Source organism: Aureobasidium subglaciale (assembly GCF_000721755.1).
Source record: "Aureobasidium subglaciale EXF-2481 unplaced genomic scaffold scaffold_12, whole genome shotgun sequence".
Lineage (NCBI taxonomy): Eukaryota > Fungi > Ascomycota > Dothideomycetes > Dothideales > Saccotheciaceae > Aureobasidium > Aureobasidium subglaciale.
Window position 1 is genome coordinate 258,776 of NW_013566983.1, and position 15,028 is coordinate 273,803.

A 15,028-nucleotide genomic window follows, 5' to 3' on the forward strand; every position below is an offset into this window, starting at 1 on the left:
GAATGATCAGTGCCTATTGAGTTGTTTCCATAGCAGATGGATCGTAGATTGTGTTTCACAAGTGCAGCTGATGATCTATCGCTGAAAAATCCCAATATTTCCTTTTGACGATATCTCGATACTACAGTACAGGAGTTCACACCTTCCATTGGTCTGGACTTGTCTAACTCATCACGGTCTATGCTGCGCGACGTTCGTCCAGGATCTGCTCGAGATGATCACGTAAAATCGAATCCCACAATGGCTTGTTTTTGTATGCAGCCACATCCTCAGTGTAACTCCCAACGCTAGTCCTGAGAGCAGCAGCCACCTCTTGGTCCTTTGTCACCTGGGTGATGGGTGTGATGTATGTCCGAATGGAAAAGAGGAGAGCTCTCGTCTTCGGCAGACGTTGCAGGAATTGTCGTTCGACTCGCAGATGGAGGTCATCAAGGTGGACCTTCTTCTCCGCGCGCAAGTTATGGTGGGAATGAGGGTGAAACAGTTCGTCCGAGTCGTCGATAGCATAGTTGAATCTTGATATAGCAGAATTCACACGCATCCGCACGAAGAAGCGGTCCATTGATTTGGCTAGCTTGGACTCATATTGAGGTACTTTCCCAGCATGGATTTGCCATAGACTGTGTCCGATTCGCTCCTGGATCTGCCATCCAGCTGCATGTTGTTAGGCAATATTGAAGACCAACATGCGATCGGCTCACCTGGAAAACAGATTGCTCCGGCCTTCAGACTGGATACCCCTGTCTCTGGATCTGTCGTCAAGATCAGAAAGTCTTCCGACGCAAGCAGGCTCATAACCTCAAGCGGATGGTAGCGCTCCCAAGTCGTGGCATCCCTATTCAGATCCCATATCTCCTTGGTCTCTATGTTCTGGATTGTGTTCTTGTCGCCTCGCCTGAACATAGACGGATATCGACGCGGAAGGTAATCAGCGAGTAGGTATAGGCTTTCGAAAGCCGCTTCTTCACACCCAGGCAATATCTGTATCGTGGCGTTTCTCTGCTTCTCGAACAATTCCCTTTTTAGTGCCAGCTTTTTTAGATATGTGTCGTCGATCTCGATCCAGTCTTGAATGGACGTGTTCTTGATACCTGTGATGGACGTCAAACTTACTTCCGCTTCACGCGGCGAAGAATTACCGCATACCCATCGTGACATGATAAGGACCATTATGCCATGGTCTGTAGGCAATAGGTACGGCTTCTCGCCAGTCGAAGCCGTCCTCGATTGGGAGGACCTTAGAAAGGTCGGTGCTTGTAGGCTCTGCCCAATCGTCAGCGGTCCCTTATTCTGATTAGCATGCAGAAAAATGCTTTACCATTTTCAGACTTGACGCTATCCCTAAGTTTGTCATTCTCGTAATACCTCCTTGTACGACGGAGCCATGCTTTCAAGCATATCAGTACAGCAGAGATAAGTATAAAGACGAATAATATGGGCGTCATGACTTTGTTTGATTTGCGAAATAAATGCCAGTCTGGAGGGTCAGAGAACGATCGTGCATACAGAATTGATATATGCAATAACACTCGCTAGCCCCTTATCGGATGCCGCTATGAAACATTAAGTCTCATGAAAGGCAAGCAAGCCGATATCGATCAGGTTATCGGCGAAGGAAGGGGCATTCGCGATAAGTTATCAATTCGCGCCGAAAGTCAAACCCCGCTGCGGGGAACACCTTCTTGCCGGCCTTCACCTTGGTGGGTTGACCTTGATCACGATATCGACATGCTAGATCTCGGCAGAATCTACGTCAACTTGACATTGAAAGTAGTGAGCCTGATTCCAAAATTGAGAGAAATCATACAAGTAATCGAGAGATCAAAGGGACACCTTGGGAATGGCTGAAATATGTTGCTTCCCCCCAAACTATTTAGCCTCGTATTTTGTGCGCAGCAGTAGATTATTGGGAGTATGTACAAAGTCCGATTTGAGCTTGCGTGAAGAGGCGGTCATCCGACAACATCGGCGACAGGAGCAACAACGGGGATGGTGACATTCTGGATCTTCCAGATGCTTCCATTATCGTTGGTGAAGGGTTTTGTGTTGGTTGCATGATTGGACTGGTAAAGTGTGCTGCCAAAGTTTTTGTCGCTTCCTGAGAGCTTGATGGTGATGTCCTTCCAATACTGAACATCTGTTGGTGGCGTACACGATTGGCATTCAACAGCAGTGTTGACCATGGTCATGGTCGGTGAAGTCTTGTTGAACTCGGCATACAGGACACCAGTACGTGCATTGCGAGCGGTCTGGTACCAAAGTCCAGTCGGTTGGTTTATCAGAGTGTAGTTGAAGGTGATACCATCCTCGGGAGTCGAGGCCAAAGTGCGTTCCTCGCCGACGTATTGGTTCCAACCGTTCAGTTCTGTGTCCCAGCCATAGACCTCTGCCGAGATACACCTGCGGAACTTGGTTAGTGACAAGGACTGATTTGGATCGCTGAGTTTTCGTACCACAACGAGTCTGCTTGAGCACCCTTGCATTCACTTTCGCCATGCGTGTATGAGCCGACGATACCCTGGACAAGATCACCGGTCTCGGTCTCATTGTTGATGCCAATCCAGTTGTATAGGCCACCAGCTTGCGTCTGAGGCATTTTTCCAGGATAGATCGTTGCAACAACACCAGTGATTTCGACACCATCGGCAGTCGGGCCAAGTCCAATCAACGGACCCCAGGTGATTTCTTCTTGCTCAACCCGTTTTGAAAGGAACCCTTTGGGAGCTGCTGCCGCCAGCGACAGGAGTGACGAAACAGTGACAATGTTTTTGAACTGCATGGTTGTTGGTTCAATGAGTGAGTGGACCGATTCTGGTCGAGAGAGAGCGTTTGTGAGAAAAGGAAAGAACAACCAGGCTGACTAGAGACCACGGCTGGAAAAGCGAGAGCTTTATGAGCAGAAGAACAAAGACTGTGTCAAGTCATGGCTGGGACGTGCTGCACATCATTTTAGTCAAGTGTGCGTCAGCACTCCGTGTTGTACGAGCCAAGTTGTTTCTCGAATGTTTGAGGTTGAGAGGTGGCAGCAGTCTAAGCGCGAAATCTCCAGACATGATCGACAAGCGCTGTGCCGATACTTCTTTGTCTAGTTGACGCCGCGTGTCATGTAATCTTACTCTTACCAAAACTGCTAAGTTATAGCGTCCATCAAACCCATACTGAAATGCGGAGTTCAATGGGTTAGGTTGATCTGGCGATGAGTTGTGATGAAACACGACACCAGGGCCGAGTTGACACGCCATTGCTGCGTATGGTAGTGACGCGCGCCGCTCAAGGCTCATCTCGGGCCACCCTGAGATAGCTCCTGGTCGCCGTGTATGAGGCAGTGACGGAGCGCCGATTGGATCTTGACATAGCGATTGTGGTGGTGTTGTCTCCGAAATTGGAAGTGTTTGAAGGACGAGAACAGCCGAGGTCAGAGCTTGTGCGAAGCAGCTCGTGTCTGCTCCGTGATCTGCGAAGGCCACCTATATCCTCCCTATGCAACACAGCCTGGTATGTTGCACATATACGAGTAGTAGTTATCATTCATGATAATCTCTACAGCACTCAGAAATCAGTATTCGATTTTCCTTACTGACAGCACTGCGTTGGAATCTTTGCACTTTACGCGTGACGCGACTCCAAAGTCTATCATTTCAGGCTCCTATCGCGACACTACGAGTACGCTGCAACAACTAAGTCTCAGCCGTGTACTAACATTCTCCTTTTCGAACAAATTACTCAGTCTCAGAGTCATACACGCCTCTTTGCTAACGCGCCATGTCATGCAAAAGAAGAACACTGATCGGCAGTTCGCGTTCAACACGAATCAAAATGCTAGGCCTGACAACGCTCAAGCTCCTAGATCAGCAACCAATCGACCCTCTGAACACAAAAAAAGTCCACCAGCTAGATCGAATTCAGGTGCAGCGTTGGCGTCCGGGAGCGAACCGCCCTCTGGACCAAGGCATAATCAACTTTCCGAACCCCTGAGAGCTTACCTTTCCATCCTAATAATCATGCGAGATTCGCAGCGCATAGTCACAAAGACTTTCATGGGGACAATGAATGATCGTTCGGAACCAGAAGTAGAAAAGCGCTCAACATGAAGGATAAGGATAGCGTGTGGAACAAACCAGATCCAGCCGCCATCAAACAGCTGGTTGAGGCACACCAACTGGAGGCCAAACAACACGGACAAGCTTCTATAGTCACCTCGATACCCCAGGTTGATAAGACAGAAGAAATTGAGGCTGGTTTGGTGAACATCCCACCTTCGGCGACGACACAAGCTGAGGTAGAGCAGGCGCAGGAGCTGCCTGCAGATGTTCCTGCGATACCATCAGATGCTTCCGAGTTTGCTGTGCTCGCAGTAGCGGACATTCACGAACCAGCTCTGGCCACTTCCGAATCAACTGTGGTCAACGCTCAAGAGAATTTCCCAGTGAAGTCGGCCCCCAAGAGCGGAGCTTTCAAGGACACACCTTCATCAGCTCAGCTCCTCTACGCAATGGGGGAGAGACAGCTCTCAGAGCTCAAAGACTCGTGCCCGGAAGAGATGCAAGGTCCATTCCAGCACCTCTTGGGATCGTTTGTACCCCTGGACAACCAAAGCTAGAGAGCGGACAACTTGGACATGGATGCCGATTACCAGACATGGGAAGCAACTTATCGGAAAGAGACCAATAAATCTACACTTGATCACCCAGATGATCAGGTCACTTTGCAAGAGGCTCAGGATGCACTGGAGAAACTTCAGGCTGATAAAGCGGCCAAGAAACAAATGTGGATTGTCTTACAAATGTATGCTCGTATAGAAGTCAAATTCTTGGAGGACACTCGTGCAAAGTCCGCCGACTTTGGATTACGTATACTGGCTTTGCATGACAGCTTTCTGCAAACCGAGATAGAGTTGAAAGAACGTGTCAACAAGTTCATGGATGCGTGAGGAATCTTACGGCTTCATCACCAACCGCCTGCATGTAGGCTGTACGTTCGAACAAAATTACTGTTAACAACAAAGCGACAAGCCATACGGACACTTGTATCAAGAACTCTGTGTCTCGCATATTTGGTGATGCCTCCACTCAAGGCGAAGCCGCTTTGCTGTAGAGATTTCTTGTGAGCTTGGAGTGATCTCAGTATATCGTTGAAGATGGTTTCGGTCCTCGCCGCAATCTCTGACTGCCACATTTGCTGCCACCTCTTGATGAACCGTTCGTCGTCAGAGACCTTGGTCCTCGCAATCTTGCATTGCTCTAGGGCCTGTATGGCGAATTGCGTCTGGTTGCTCGTCACCACCTTCAAAGATCGATATTCTCCAAGAGTCGCGGAGTCGAGATCAAGTGCGTAGCTTTTTGTCCACTCAGATAAAATCGCTTAAGGCCCTCCGACAAGCATCTCGACCTCATTGCCAGCAGGTATTGACCCCCATCTCAAATCTGCGTCGCGACGGAATAATTCATACCACAGCGAGAAGTCATTATTTAGATCCTGTACGGACTTGACCAGATGCGCATTCAACAATTCGCCAGTAGTGGCTAGGCGACAATGTGTGGGTGGCTCCGACGACGATTCCGATTCATCATCGCTGATATCGTCGGTACCTCTATCATTTGGCTTATCGACAGCTTCTGAATCACCTTGGACCTGCGCTTGAGCTCCAAGTAGATTTTCCGCCTTAACACGCTTCGGCCGAGGCTCAATTGGTTGCTCGTCGATAGCTTTAGATGTTCTCTTGCTCCTCCGGCGAGTAGTAGGCCCGCCTGAGCTTGCCACAGTCATGTTTGCTAGGTCGATGAATATGCACGAGCGATTGGGACCGGTACAGCCTGGTGCGTCGATATCGTGAGGATTGCCACGGTGATGCTCAGAAATTCGTCGCGATAAGGCATGAAGAGAGAGGTGTCGTAGCGAGGTGGGCGGAAATGAATCGAACTTCGAGGTGCGGGGTCGCCACTGCCGATAGCTCCAAGGGAAGCACCTTCATTCAAGAAATAGCTCTTTACAGCAGCTTCCGAGAGCCTCGTTCTTTAAGGTAGATTCGAAGAAGAGCATCTTACCGTCTAGGATGAAGGTGAGACTGGCCTTAGCATTCCATTGTTCATTGTATCAGGACTCTGCTCCCACCGAACTTCAAGTTGGCAATGTATAGATGAGATGTGGCAGAATTCGACCGCACATACTATATCTCTTTCATCAGATCTATGTTTCAGACTACGAGAGTAGTTAGATGCTGCTAAGTATAAATAGGTGCGTGCTGGAAGGATTCGTCCCTTGCAGCACCCTGAATATCACATGTCAGACAAGAAAAGATACGTAGACAACATGACCACGCAATCCAAGTCTCCGATTGCACCTTCCCTCCTCACAGCACTTCCCTTCCTCTTCTCCTCACTATCTTGACCTGCTCCTCAAACTCCGCACACGAACAACCACACATCCTCACAATGATCAAACTCATCGCCTTCGACCTCGACGGCACCCTAGCCGAAAGCAAACAACCCATCCAAGCCCCCATGGCCACAGCCCTAACATCCCTCTTAACCGTCGCCAACGTTGCCATAATCTCCGGCGGCGACTGGCCCCAATTTCAAAAACAAGTCGCCAGCCGTCTTCCCCCAACCGCAGACCTCTCAAAACTCTGGCTCATGCCAACAACAGGCACGAAACTCTACACTTTTACAAATGGAAGCTGGAATACCGTATACGCCGAACTCTTCTCTGAAGATGAGAGAAAGAATATCATCGAGGCTTTTGAGCAAGCTTTGGAGGCGACGGGTTTTACACCTGAGCAGACTTGGGGCGAGAGAATTGAGGACCGGGGGAGTCAGATTACGTTTTCTGCATTGGGGCAGCAGGCTCCGGTCAAGGACAAGGAGCTTTGGGATCCTGATTTTGCTAAGCGGCAAGTCATTCAGGCGGATTTGCGTACAAGACTTCCTGAACTGTCTATTAACATGGGTGGAGCGACTTCCATCGATATCACAAGAAAAGGCGTGGATAAAGGATATGGGTTGAAGAAATTGAGGAATGTGAGTGGCTTCTCATTGGATGAGATGATGTTTATCGGTGATGCAATTTTTCCCGGTGGTAACGATTATCCTGCAAAGGAGATTGGACTCGAGACTGTGAGGGTGAAGGACCCAGAAGGTACACTGGCTGCTATTTCAGCCATCGTGGCTTGTCTCAAGCCTGCTTCGAAACCTGTGCTGCTTGACGGCTAAGTGAGAGAATATCATGGTCGTTAGATCCTAGCGTTACTCATACTAATACCTACGATAAATCCTCCAAGACTATGAATGTCATCTTTTGCCCCGCCCTTCTTCCTCATTCAAGGCGACTCTTTCCCACTTCTTGATCAAGTCTTCCATCATAACACTCTCGCCGACTTTGGCATCTTTAGCAATGGCATAGTTTGGCCAGCAAGAGCTCAACATCTCCGTATCACTTTTCTTCCACGCGGTATCTGCAACAGCTTCCAGCATCGTCTCAATCGCTTTGGGTAGCTGTATACCAGTGTTTTGTGCTGTGAGATGTAACATCCTTGCCATTCCTCTAGCCCAAAGAAATTGCATCCCAGCACCGAGAAGACAGCGGAAAGCTTCTTTGAATGCCGCTGCAGATGCTGGATTAGAGAGATCTTGGAGTAAGGTGAAGCATACGACGCCATTTGCTTGGACGAAGTAAGGTGGGATGATCTTGAGACCGTAGTGGTGACGGAAATTGCCCATCTTGACAGCCATCTCTTGGGCTGTGGCGATAGCACGATCACGCATAACTCGTGCAAAGAGAGCTCGAGTATTCGCCTCTTTGCCTTGTCGGATTGTTTCTTGCAAAGTAGTTTCAGGGGAGTGTATCTCTTGTATGGGGCTCGATTCACTGGTTGGCGAGCTTTGAGTTGCTCCAATCGGCTGGAACAGAGAATACAGTGCAATAATCACTGCTGCGTAGCACGAACTGTGAGACATGTCAGCCAGTATCAGATCGTGTTACTTTCTGCCAGACATACTGCAGGTCATATACCGGAGCCGGCAATCTTCCCTGGAAGTGCAGACATGCTGGTAGAGCGCGCTTCCAGCCATTCATTTCTTCAGTCAATGCTTCTACGCGGACAGGGAATAGAGGATCACTGCGGTCTGAAGCGTACAAGAGACGTTGTGCCTTCCAGGATAGTTGCGTCAATCGACAATGAGCGACCCATAATGCGCTCGTGTCGAGGAGGTCATCTTTGTTGTGATGAGGATAACCAGTCCATACACGACTCGGGCTGATCATCAGCTCAGCTGCGGTAGGGAGATCATCCTTACATTTGGTATTGGAAGCTGGCTGTAAGATTGTGTTGGCAGTCGCCCTGTACGTCGGAGTTGGATCAGCCAATAGAACAGCGGGTTCTGCGAGGGGTGTCATACATATCGCAAGCAAACGCAGCCCAAGAGGCTACTTTCCTGGCTCGTTGATAATCCAACATGTCTTCACTCGTTGGAATGCGTGAAGGGCTCGACGTTGGTAGCGTCTTCGGAACATCTCGACACAATTGTGTTATCACTGCACACGTACTTACACCTAGCTTGTCTTTGCCCCTCAAAATACAGCTATCATCAGTCAGTGACAGCAAGTATGGGTGGCACATCTTCGTACTTACCCAGGATACATAATAGCCAGAGCTTGGAGGTTCGTCAGCGTTGCCCTTCCTTCTTCGAGTTGCCAGAGTCGAAAGGCTTCGTCGTGGAATTGCTGTCCTCGCGTCAAGTAGTCGTCAGGCTGAAAGAAAGCGCCTTCTCGCTCGGAGTAGAGCTATCTCTGAATCAGCCAAACCCGACTCTCTTGGGTTCCAGAGAACATACACAAGCATAGGCTAAGATACTGTTGACTAGAAATGGTGAACAGTATTCTGAAGTCAGGTCGCCGGCTTGCATAGCCGCAACAAATAGGTCCTCTTCCAGAGGACGAAAGAACGGATTCACCCATTCCATATATAACGACACAAGGTGAGTGACCAGATCATCATCGTCGGTCAACGTAGTCCAGGGCTTTGCAGGAAGCCTGTAAGGCGGTTCTGATGATCTTTTGCTGTTTTCCATTTCCAGGGATTCTGACCTGGAGCTACCAGACTCCGAGGCAGGGCCTCCTTGATCACTCAAGAGATCGGATATGGCTATTCGACGCTGCGTACTCGCAGGCTGAGCGTATCCTAAAAGACTGCGAAGTCCCTTTAGATCAGTTTGCTGACCTCTGAGTTGCCGCAACAACGCAGCAGTCGGTACCTGCGCACTGGGATCTCTCGCAACAGTCAAGCCGATGAAGTCGACCAAGTCGTCGAATGAAGCATTGGTTTGCATGAGACTGCTCAATAAGACATGCCTAACATGACGCTCGGAATTAAGTCTAGACTGAATCAGAATGTCTCCATGCTTCAGCTGTTGTAGAATGAGACCAGGAGATTGTCCACTTCTGATGCGATTGTGGATCTCGAGGGTTTTCTGATTGCTCCCCGTTGCAAGAATGGCGAATAATGATTTCAACTCGTCGTGATCTTGCTGCATCTGGGCATGTTTTCGTTTGACAGCCTGACCTTGGGTTTCTGTTTTGGTCACTTCGTAGATGCATTCCTGATTGTTGTCCACGCATAGAGGACATGGTTGCTCGCCATTGCACTGATGGGAGTTATGTTAGTCATCTTGACTCACGCTCAGGCGACTTACTTACTTTTCGTCTTCGCTTTCTGCAATACTCACATGCCGAGCCTGTGAGTTTTTTTACCTTGACAGGTTGCCACTGAGCTGCCGCGGGTGAAGGCCCGGATGAGCTGGGCCTTGTGAAGCTTGTGCAGCTCGCAGCGAGAGAGGCAGGTAGGATGTTACGACTCATGTTACAGCGAACGCTGCCCTGGAGGGCGCAGCTAGTCAGTGTCTTCCAGAATTCCTTGCAGTCGTGCGATGATCATTGGCCTCGAGCGCTACACAACAGTTTCTAGCTGGAACGCCAGTTCGGATGGGCAGAAGGATGAGGCTTGATGAGATTGACGGAAGCCGGGCGGAGGTGTATCACGCAAGATGCCTCCGACGACGTCAAGCCAGACAGCAAAAGGAGCATGTTCCGGCACGTTGAAGAGATAGAGCTACTCGAGTAGCGGGAGTGTGGAAGTGGGAAAATGACGAGCTCTTTGCAACCGACGGCAGGGTCCGCGGGGTCTAGTTCGTCGGCAAAAGCTTAAAACCGGCTGATCGAAGCTAAAAACGCGTCGCCAGGGGCTGAACAGTTGTTCCTTCCAGTCTCACCCTCGAATGCCAATTGGCTAGTCACGTACATGCATGGACGTTGTTGCGCTGCGCCCTCTCACACGAATATTTGAAACTGTTCACTTTGTAGCACAAGCTACCTACGCATCAACGGGACGAGTGTGGCATGCAGTCTGCTTATCGAATATCGAGCTTCGTGGAAGCTGCTGCAATACGAAGAGGTGACAGTCTGCCTATTTTTGACCAAAAGCAATATTGCGACATCTGGTCTTGTACTTTTTCAATAACAATATCCGTCTACAAACATGGGTATCTCAATTGCGAGGGACTGACGCTCTTCCATCATCGTACATGTATCTTGATGGGTGGCCAGTCGGTTGTCCATAGTCTGCTCTGGGTGGCCCTGCATATCCTGGTTGCGGTGCAGCAGGGGCAACGTGAGGTGGCTGCTCATAGTAGACATATCGCGCGTGCGGCTCCTCTCGATGGTAATAATCGGGTTGGTGCGGAGGGTACTCGTACATGGGAGGAGGATGACGCTCGATTACGCGCACGACTTCCACGGGTCGGCCGTATTGGTCAACATAGACTGTCTCCGGTCTTGGCTCATAAGCATAAGAGACAGGAGGGGGGTGTTCTGTCCTGAACCCAGGACCTGGATAGTATTCTTGTTGACCTGCACGCGGATCGTGTTCATAGCCAAAAGGGACTGATTCGTACCTCGGGCGTTCCGTTGGCTGACCACGGGAGTCTAGTCGGACATATCGATCTTGAGGTGGAACTGAGAGCATAGGGCCCGCAGCGGTATGCTGGCCGTATGGCCCGCTGGCAGGAGTACGGATGATCTGAGTGTAGTCCTCAGCTGGCTCATCATCGCCAGCACGATCATGTCGACCATTCGAGCGTGTGTTGGCTTCTCGGGCTTGCTGTGGCTGATAAGCGGGCACGAAGTTGGCTTCGAATGCCCCGCGATTGTGTCGACTGGTGTCCACCGGTGGAGGATGTGAGCCGTTAGCTCTGGGTACGGAAGGACTCCTTACAGTCCTACCAGCGAGAGCCTTCTGCACTTCTGGATCGGATGGTCGCAACCGACTGAGAGCTTCCAGGGTCTCTGGCGCAAGTTGTGTGAGATCAACCGATGGCTGTTGACGATGACTGTCATTATGAGGCTTCTTTGTACCTTGACCCAAGCCTTTGGCACCGCGCTCAATGAAAGCTGGACGCCGAGGATCATACTCGTCCTCCGCGGCTTCTGGTAGAGCATCGGACTGCTCTTCCGAGGTCTCTCCTTGCGCTAGAGTAGCAGGATGAGGTGCGCTGCTCTTTTTCTGTTTCTTATTCTTCTTCTGGTTCGCGCGGGATCTCGGCTCCTTTTTGGGAAGTGGCTTGAAGGTCTCCTTGATCTCACCAATTTTTGGGAGTGGGTTGGGGAAAAGCTTGGGAAAGACTTCGGCGATCATGCCAAGTTTCTCATCGTTCATTCCAACAGCTATCAGGAGCTGTCGAATGTTATCATCTTCAGGCAACTCGATCATATCCTCTTTCCAGTCTAGTCCAGAGTCGCTTCCCAGGTGGACCGTCCTGAAATGTGTGATTATTGAGGAGGTGTTATACAGCTTATAGTCTGCAATGCGTTTCGCGTAGGGTTTAAAGGCCAGGAATCCGTCGAGATTGCTGGATATGCAGGTCATGCAGGCCATTCCACTTGCATCCCTAATGGGACGCATCAGAGAGTGGTTGACGAGGGCATCGTTAAGCATATCTAGCGAAGGTTCACTGCCAAACTGAGATTTGAATCTCGAAACAACAAGATGCAGTACTGTATGAACTCTGACACTTTCTTCCAAGCCTGTGATTCCAGCAGTGGTGTCCCAAATATCGCTTCCAATGTTGGCGATGCTGTCGACTTGACCTTGATATAGGCTTCCAGGATCAACAGCAGGAGGGTAATAACCATGTGAATGGCGAGGATCTGCTGGAGCACCCGTCTGAGTATACGGGTAGCCGTATCGAGCGTAATGCGCCTGGGCGTCTGACGAATAAGCTGGATACCCAGACAGATCGTATGCACTTCCATCTCCCGCTGCGGGCCACGGTGAGCCATTCTGATAACCCGGAACATTGTGGTATGGGTCTTGAGCTGTGTTCATGTTGGCTTCTAATGACTTGTGCTGGTTAAGCTCAACAGCGTCCGGGGCTTTCTTGGCCGGTTTGGGAGGCATGGTCGGATCGGGAGTTGCGCCGTTGCAAGGTACCAGAGGACACTCTTCTGGCCATTCAGCACTCTGCCAATGCACAACAATATTGCCTCGGCTGAACTCGGTTGTGTGCTTTGCACCATAGTGTTGAATCATACCTTCGAAGGCGTATGACTTTCCAAGTGATCCGCACTCGGCACAGTGGAAAAGCTCGCGCAAATGCCTGTCAGTATTTGTCTTGACTTTTTGATCGTAAAGCCACCGCATGTTTTCCAAGCTCACAAACCAAGGGTCGGTTTCCTCAGTCATGTGATCTTGTGGCAGGTTATGCGGCCTCTCGACCTCAAGGAATCTGTTCCTGGCGTAGAGAAGAACTTCGACAGCGAACTCGGGACAGTTGTCCCGCGTCAGAATCTTGCCTTTCTTCCACTTTATGCGGATCAAATCTTCTGCGTACATGCCAAGCTTCTTTCGTATGGGAGCTTGAGCTGCTTCATATTGACGCTGAAGAACTGTGGGGTCAACCGGCTGACTGTACATGGGGTACGCCGGATCCGGTATTGTCGCCTGAAGAGCACGCATTTGTTCTTCTCGGTAGTATTCGATCTGCTCGGCGGCGTCTCTTTGAGTGTAGAGACGAGGTTTCAGAACTTCCCACGCACTGTCAGTCAAAGGAGTAGTAATCTGCATAGCAGCATGGAACGACTCCATATGTTGGAGGACATTCGGCATGAGCGGTGGCTGAAATTCAATATAACAGCGTCGTTCTATGTCGGCTCGTCGAGAAGCTCTCGCTTCGTTCACCTCCTTCAGATTACGAGGTGGGCGCCACTCTTTTTTGCTCGATTGTTGCGGACTTTGGGCGTTGGCGATAGGCTGAGTCGCAGTGGGGACAGCAACTACTCGAGCTGGTAGCGGATGTTTCACTATGTGATCAAAATCAATAATTGCCACTGATTGCCATCCACGTTAAAGTTTCGTGCTAAGGGATGCGGGAAAACAGAAGGGCGCGTTTTGCAGCATATTCTGAATATATGCTGGTCGGAGTGGATAAGATAGGAATTTGAGCGGAGAATATGAGATGCACCGGCCGGTGGAAACTTACTTTGAGCTGAAGGAGGCGCTGGTAGCGACGTTGCACTCACTGTGGGGGTTGCAACTGCAGCCTCTGGAGCGAATTCAACAGCGTCTGGAGCCTCACCTATCATTGGAACAGAATATGAACGGAAATACTCCCTTAGCACTGTGAAAATATCGGAGCCGAGGGTGAGTTGGGATTCCCATCTCTCCCAGCGAGCGGCATCAGCCATCTGCTGTTTCCCGAGTAACGGCAATCCCTTGACCCATTCTTCGGCAGCAGCATCGCCGAACTCCATAGCATTCTGGTGTTCTTGTTGAAGATCATCAATGTGTTTCTGTGAGTACACCTTGAACATTGCGCCCTTGATGGAAGCAGCAGCCTGGGCTTGTAATGTAGCAGGAATGTAATGCATCTCGGGTGTGCAAAAGGCATACGGCAGACCAGCTCTCAATGGATTAACAGGAGATACGACGACGTCAACATCCTAAACATAAGTTAGACTGATCAGATACCGGAACAACAAAGGCGCAATACTACCTTGACAGAGTACAGCTCGAAGCACTCAGAACAGAGGCGAGCAGAGAAGGACCAAATGATACGCACGCCGCCAAGTCCAGGACCAGCATCGAATGGAGTGGTCGGCTGGTTGGGCTGCAATGGGAAAGCACCACAGGCTTGACAATCCCTACCCCCAAGAAGCTGAAACATGTGCATCTCGGTAAAACCAGCAAGGGGACGGGGGAGGTTTGGCGCAAAAAATTTCCGCGCCGAGGTCCAGATGCCCTCGCTGTCTATGAGTTTAAGGCCATTGCGACGATGTGGCAGGCGTATGCTCATAGATGCGGTGAGATCGGTCAGATAGGAGCGAAACAGGCGACTGACACGCAAGCAACGACTGAGATTGTCCGGAGTAAGATGTAAGAATACATACTGCCATACTTCAGCAGGTAGGTTGGCGGTTTGTGGAACTGCAGGTGAGAAGTAACGTTCTGGGGTGAGTACAAGCTTGCGCTTCTTCAGCGGTGCTTGGGGCTGGTGGTCCTCGTCGCCAAATCTACGCTTGCCTTTTGTCTGTGCTGGGGGTGGAACAGGACTATCATCATACATCGGAAAGGATGCTGGCGAAGCAATGTGCTGGCGTAAAGGCTCAGGCAAATTGCGCTGCGACGACGTATCTACCTCTGCATACAGATCCGATGAAGCATCAGAAGCTGGAGATTGGGGGCAAGCCATGGCTGCAAGTCAGTTGACAAAGCAACTCGAACTGTCAGAAAGTAAAAGTGTAACTACTCGTACAGGGCAGAGAGAGGGCAGCAACTCTTGGGAGAGTTGATAGGGTGAGGTGAGATGACAGAGGGAGAACAGAAATGGTGCGCATGTACTTGCAGAGACAAGTAGCAGCCACTGGGAGTTGAGCAGAAGCAGCGCGCGGTCAAAGAAAAGACTTGACCTTTTGGCTGATGATGCGACGCAACACGAGGTAGAGGTGGAGACAGGAAAGCAGAAAGTCAGAGGAAGGAGCTCGA

General features: G+C 50.2%; 6 protein-coding genes across 6 annotated transcripts; 2 read left to right on the top strand and 4 right to left on the bottom strand.

Annotated features, from left to right (window-relative positions):
• Positions 1 to 73: 73 nt before the first annotated feature.
• AUEXF2481DRAFT_40608 (uncharacterized protein) lies at positions 74 to 1,230 on the bottom strand. The gene is made up of 2 exons (XM_013487735.1): positions 702 to 1,230; positions 74 to 654 (listed from the first exon to the last, which is right to left on the bottom strand). Exons 1-2 carry the CDS (start codon positions 1,168 to 1,170, stop codon positions 179 to 181), a joined length of 945 nt encoding a protein of 314 aa, XP_013343189.1. The 5' UTR covers positions 1,171 to 1,230; the 3' UTR covers positions 74 to 178.
• A 722-nt stretch (positions 1,231 to 1,952) lies between these two features.
• On the bottom strand, positions 1,953 to 2,779 carry AUEXF2481DRAFT_5569 (uncharacterized protein; the record flags this gene model as incomplete). The annotated part of the gene is made up of 2 exons (XM_013487624.1): positions 1,953 to 2,400; positions 2,454 to 2,779. The coding sequence occupies 2 exons, from the start codon at positions 2,777 to 2,779 to the stop codon at positions 1,953 to 1,955; spliced, it is 774 nt and encodes a 257-aa protein (XP_013343078.1).
• Positions 2,780 to 4,087: 1,308 nt separating this feature from the next.
• On the top strand, positions 4,088 to 5,362 carry AUEXF2481DRAFT_697541 (uncharacterized protein; the record flags this gene model as incomplete). The annotated part of the gene is made up of 2 exons (XM_013487860.1): positions 4,088 to 4,572; positions 4,603 to 5,362. The coding sequence occupies 2 exons, from the start codon at positions 4,088 to 4,090 to the stop codon at positions 4,928 to 4,930; spliced, it is 813 nt and encodes a 270-aa protein (XP_013343314.1). The 3' UTR covers positions 4,931 to 5,362.
• Positions 5,363 to 6,269: 907 nt separating this feature from the next.
• On the top strand, positions 6,270 to 7,564 carry AUEXF2481DRAFT_40612 (uncharacterized protein). The gene has a single exon (XM_013487736.1). The coding sequence runs from the start codon at positions 6,432 to 6,434 to the stop codon at positions 7,206 to 7,208; it is 777 nt and encodes a 258-aa protein (XP_013343190.1). The 5' UTR covers positions 6,270 to 6,431; the 3' UTR covers positions 7,209 to 7,564.
• Positions 7,248 to 10,194, bottom strand: AUEXF2481DRAFT_252503 (uncharacterized protein). Its single transcript, XM_013487861.1, has 6 exons — positions 9,691 to 10,194; positions 8,829 to 9,638; positions 8,627 to 8,778; positions 8,394 to 8,576; positions 7,994 to 8,335; positions 7,248 to 7,941 (listed from the first exon to the last, which is right to left on the bottom strand). Exons 1-6 carry the CDS (start codon positions 9,850 to 9,852, stop codon positions 7,287 to 7,289), a joined length of 2,304 nt encoding a protein of 767 aa, XP_013343315.1. The 5' UTR covers positions 9,853 to 10,194; the 3' UTR covers positions 7,248 to 7,286.
• A 343-nt stretch (positions 10,195 to 10,537) lies between these two features.
• On the bottom strand, positions 10,538 to 14,735 carry AUEXF2481DRAFT_5574 (uncharacterized protein; the record flags this gene model as incomplete). The annotated part of the gene is made up of 3 exons (XM_013487625.1): positions 10,538 to 13,347; positions 13,527 to 13,986; positions 14,040 to 14,735. 3 exons carry the CDS (start codon positions 14,733 to 14,735, stop codon positions 10,538 to 10,540), a joined length of 3,966 nt encoding a protein of 1,321 aa, XP_013343079.1.
• Between the last annotated feature and the right edge of the window lie 293 nt (positions 14,736 to 15,028).

Excerpts from the sequence above, each read along its gene's own strand:
- AUEXF2481DRAFT_40608 (XM_013487735.1), bottom strand. The coding sequence starts at position 1,170 with ATGGTCCTTATCATGTCACGATGGGTATGCGGTAATTCTTCGCCGCGT. Across the intron at positions 655-701 it reads CGGAGCAATCTGTTTTCCAG|CTGGATGGCAGATCCAGGAG; the intron begins GTGAGCCGATCG and ends AACAACATGCAG.
- AUEXF2481DRAFT_40612 (XM_013487736.1), top strand. The coding sequence starts at position 6,432 with ATGATCAAACTCATCGCCTTCGACCTCGACGGCACCCTAGCCGAAAGC.
- AUEXF2481DRAFT_252503 (XM_013487861.1), bottom strand. The coding sequence starts at position 9,852 with ATGAGTCGTAACATCCTACCTGCCTCTCTCGCTGCGAGCTGCACAAGC. Across the intron at positions 8,577-8,626 it reads CTGGCTATTATGTATCCTGG|CTGTATTTTGAGGGGCAAAG; the intron begins GTAAGTACGAAG and ends GACTGATGATAG. Across the intron at positions 7,942-7,993 it reads GCTCCGGTATATGACCTGCA|TTCGTGCTACGCAGCAGTGA; the intron begins GTATGTCTGGCA and ends CATGTCTCACAG.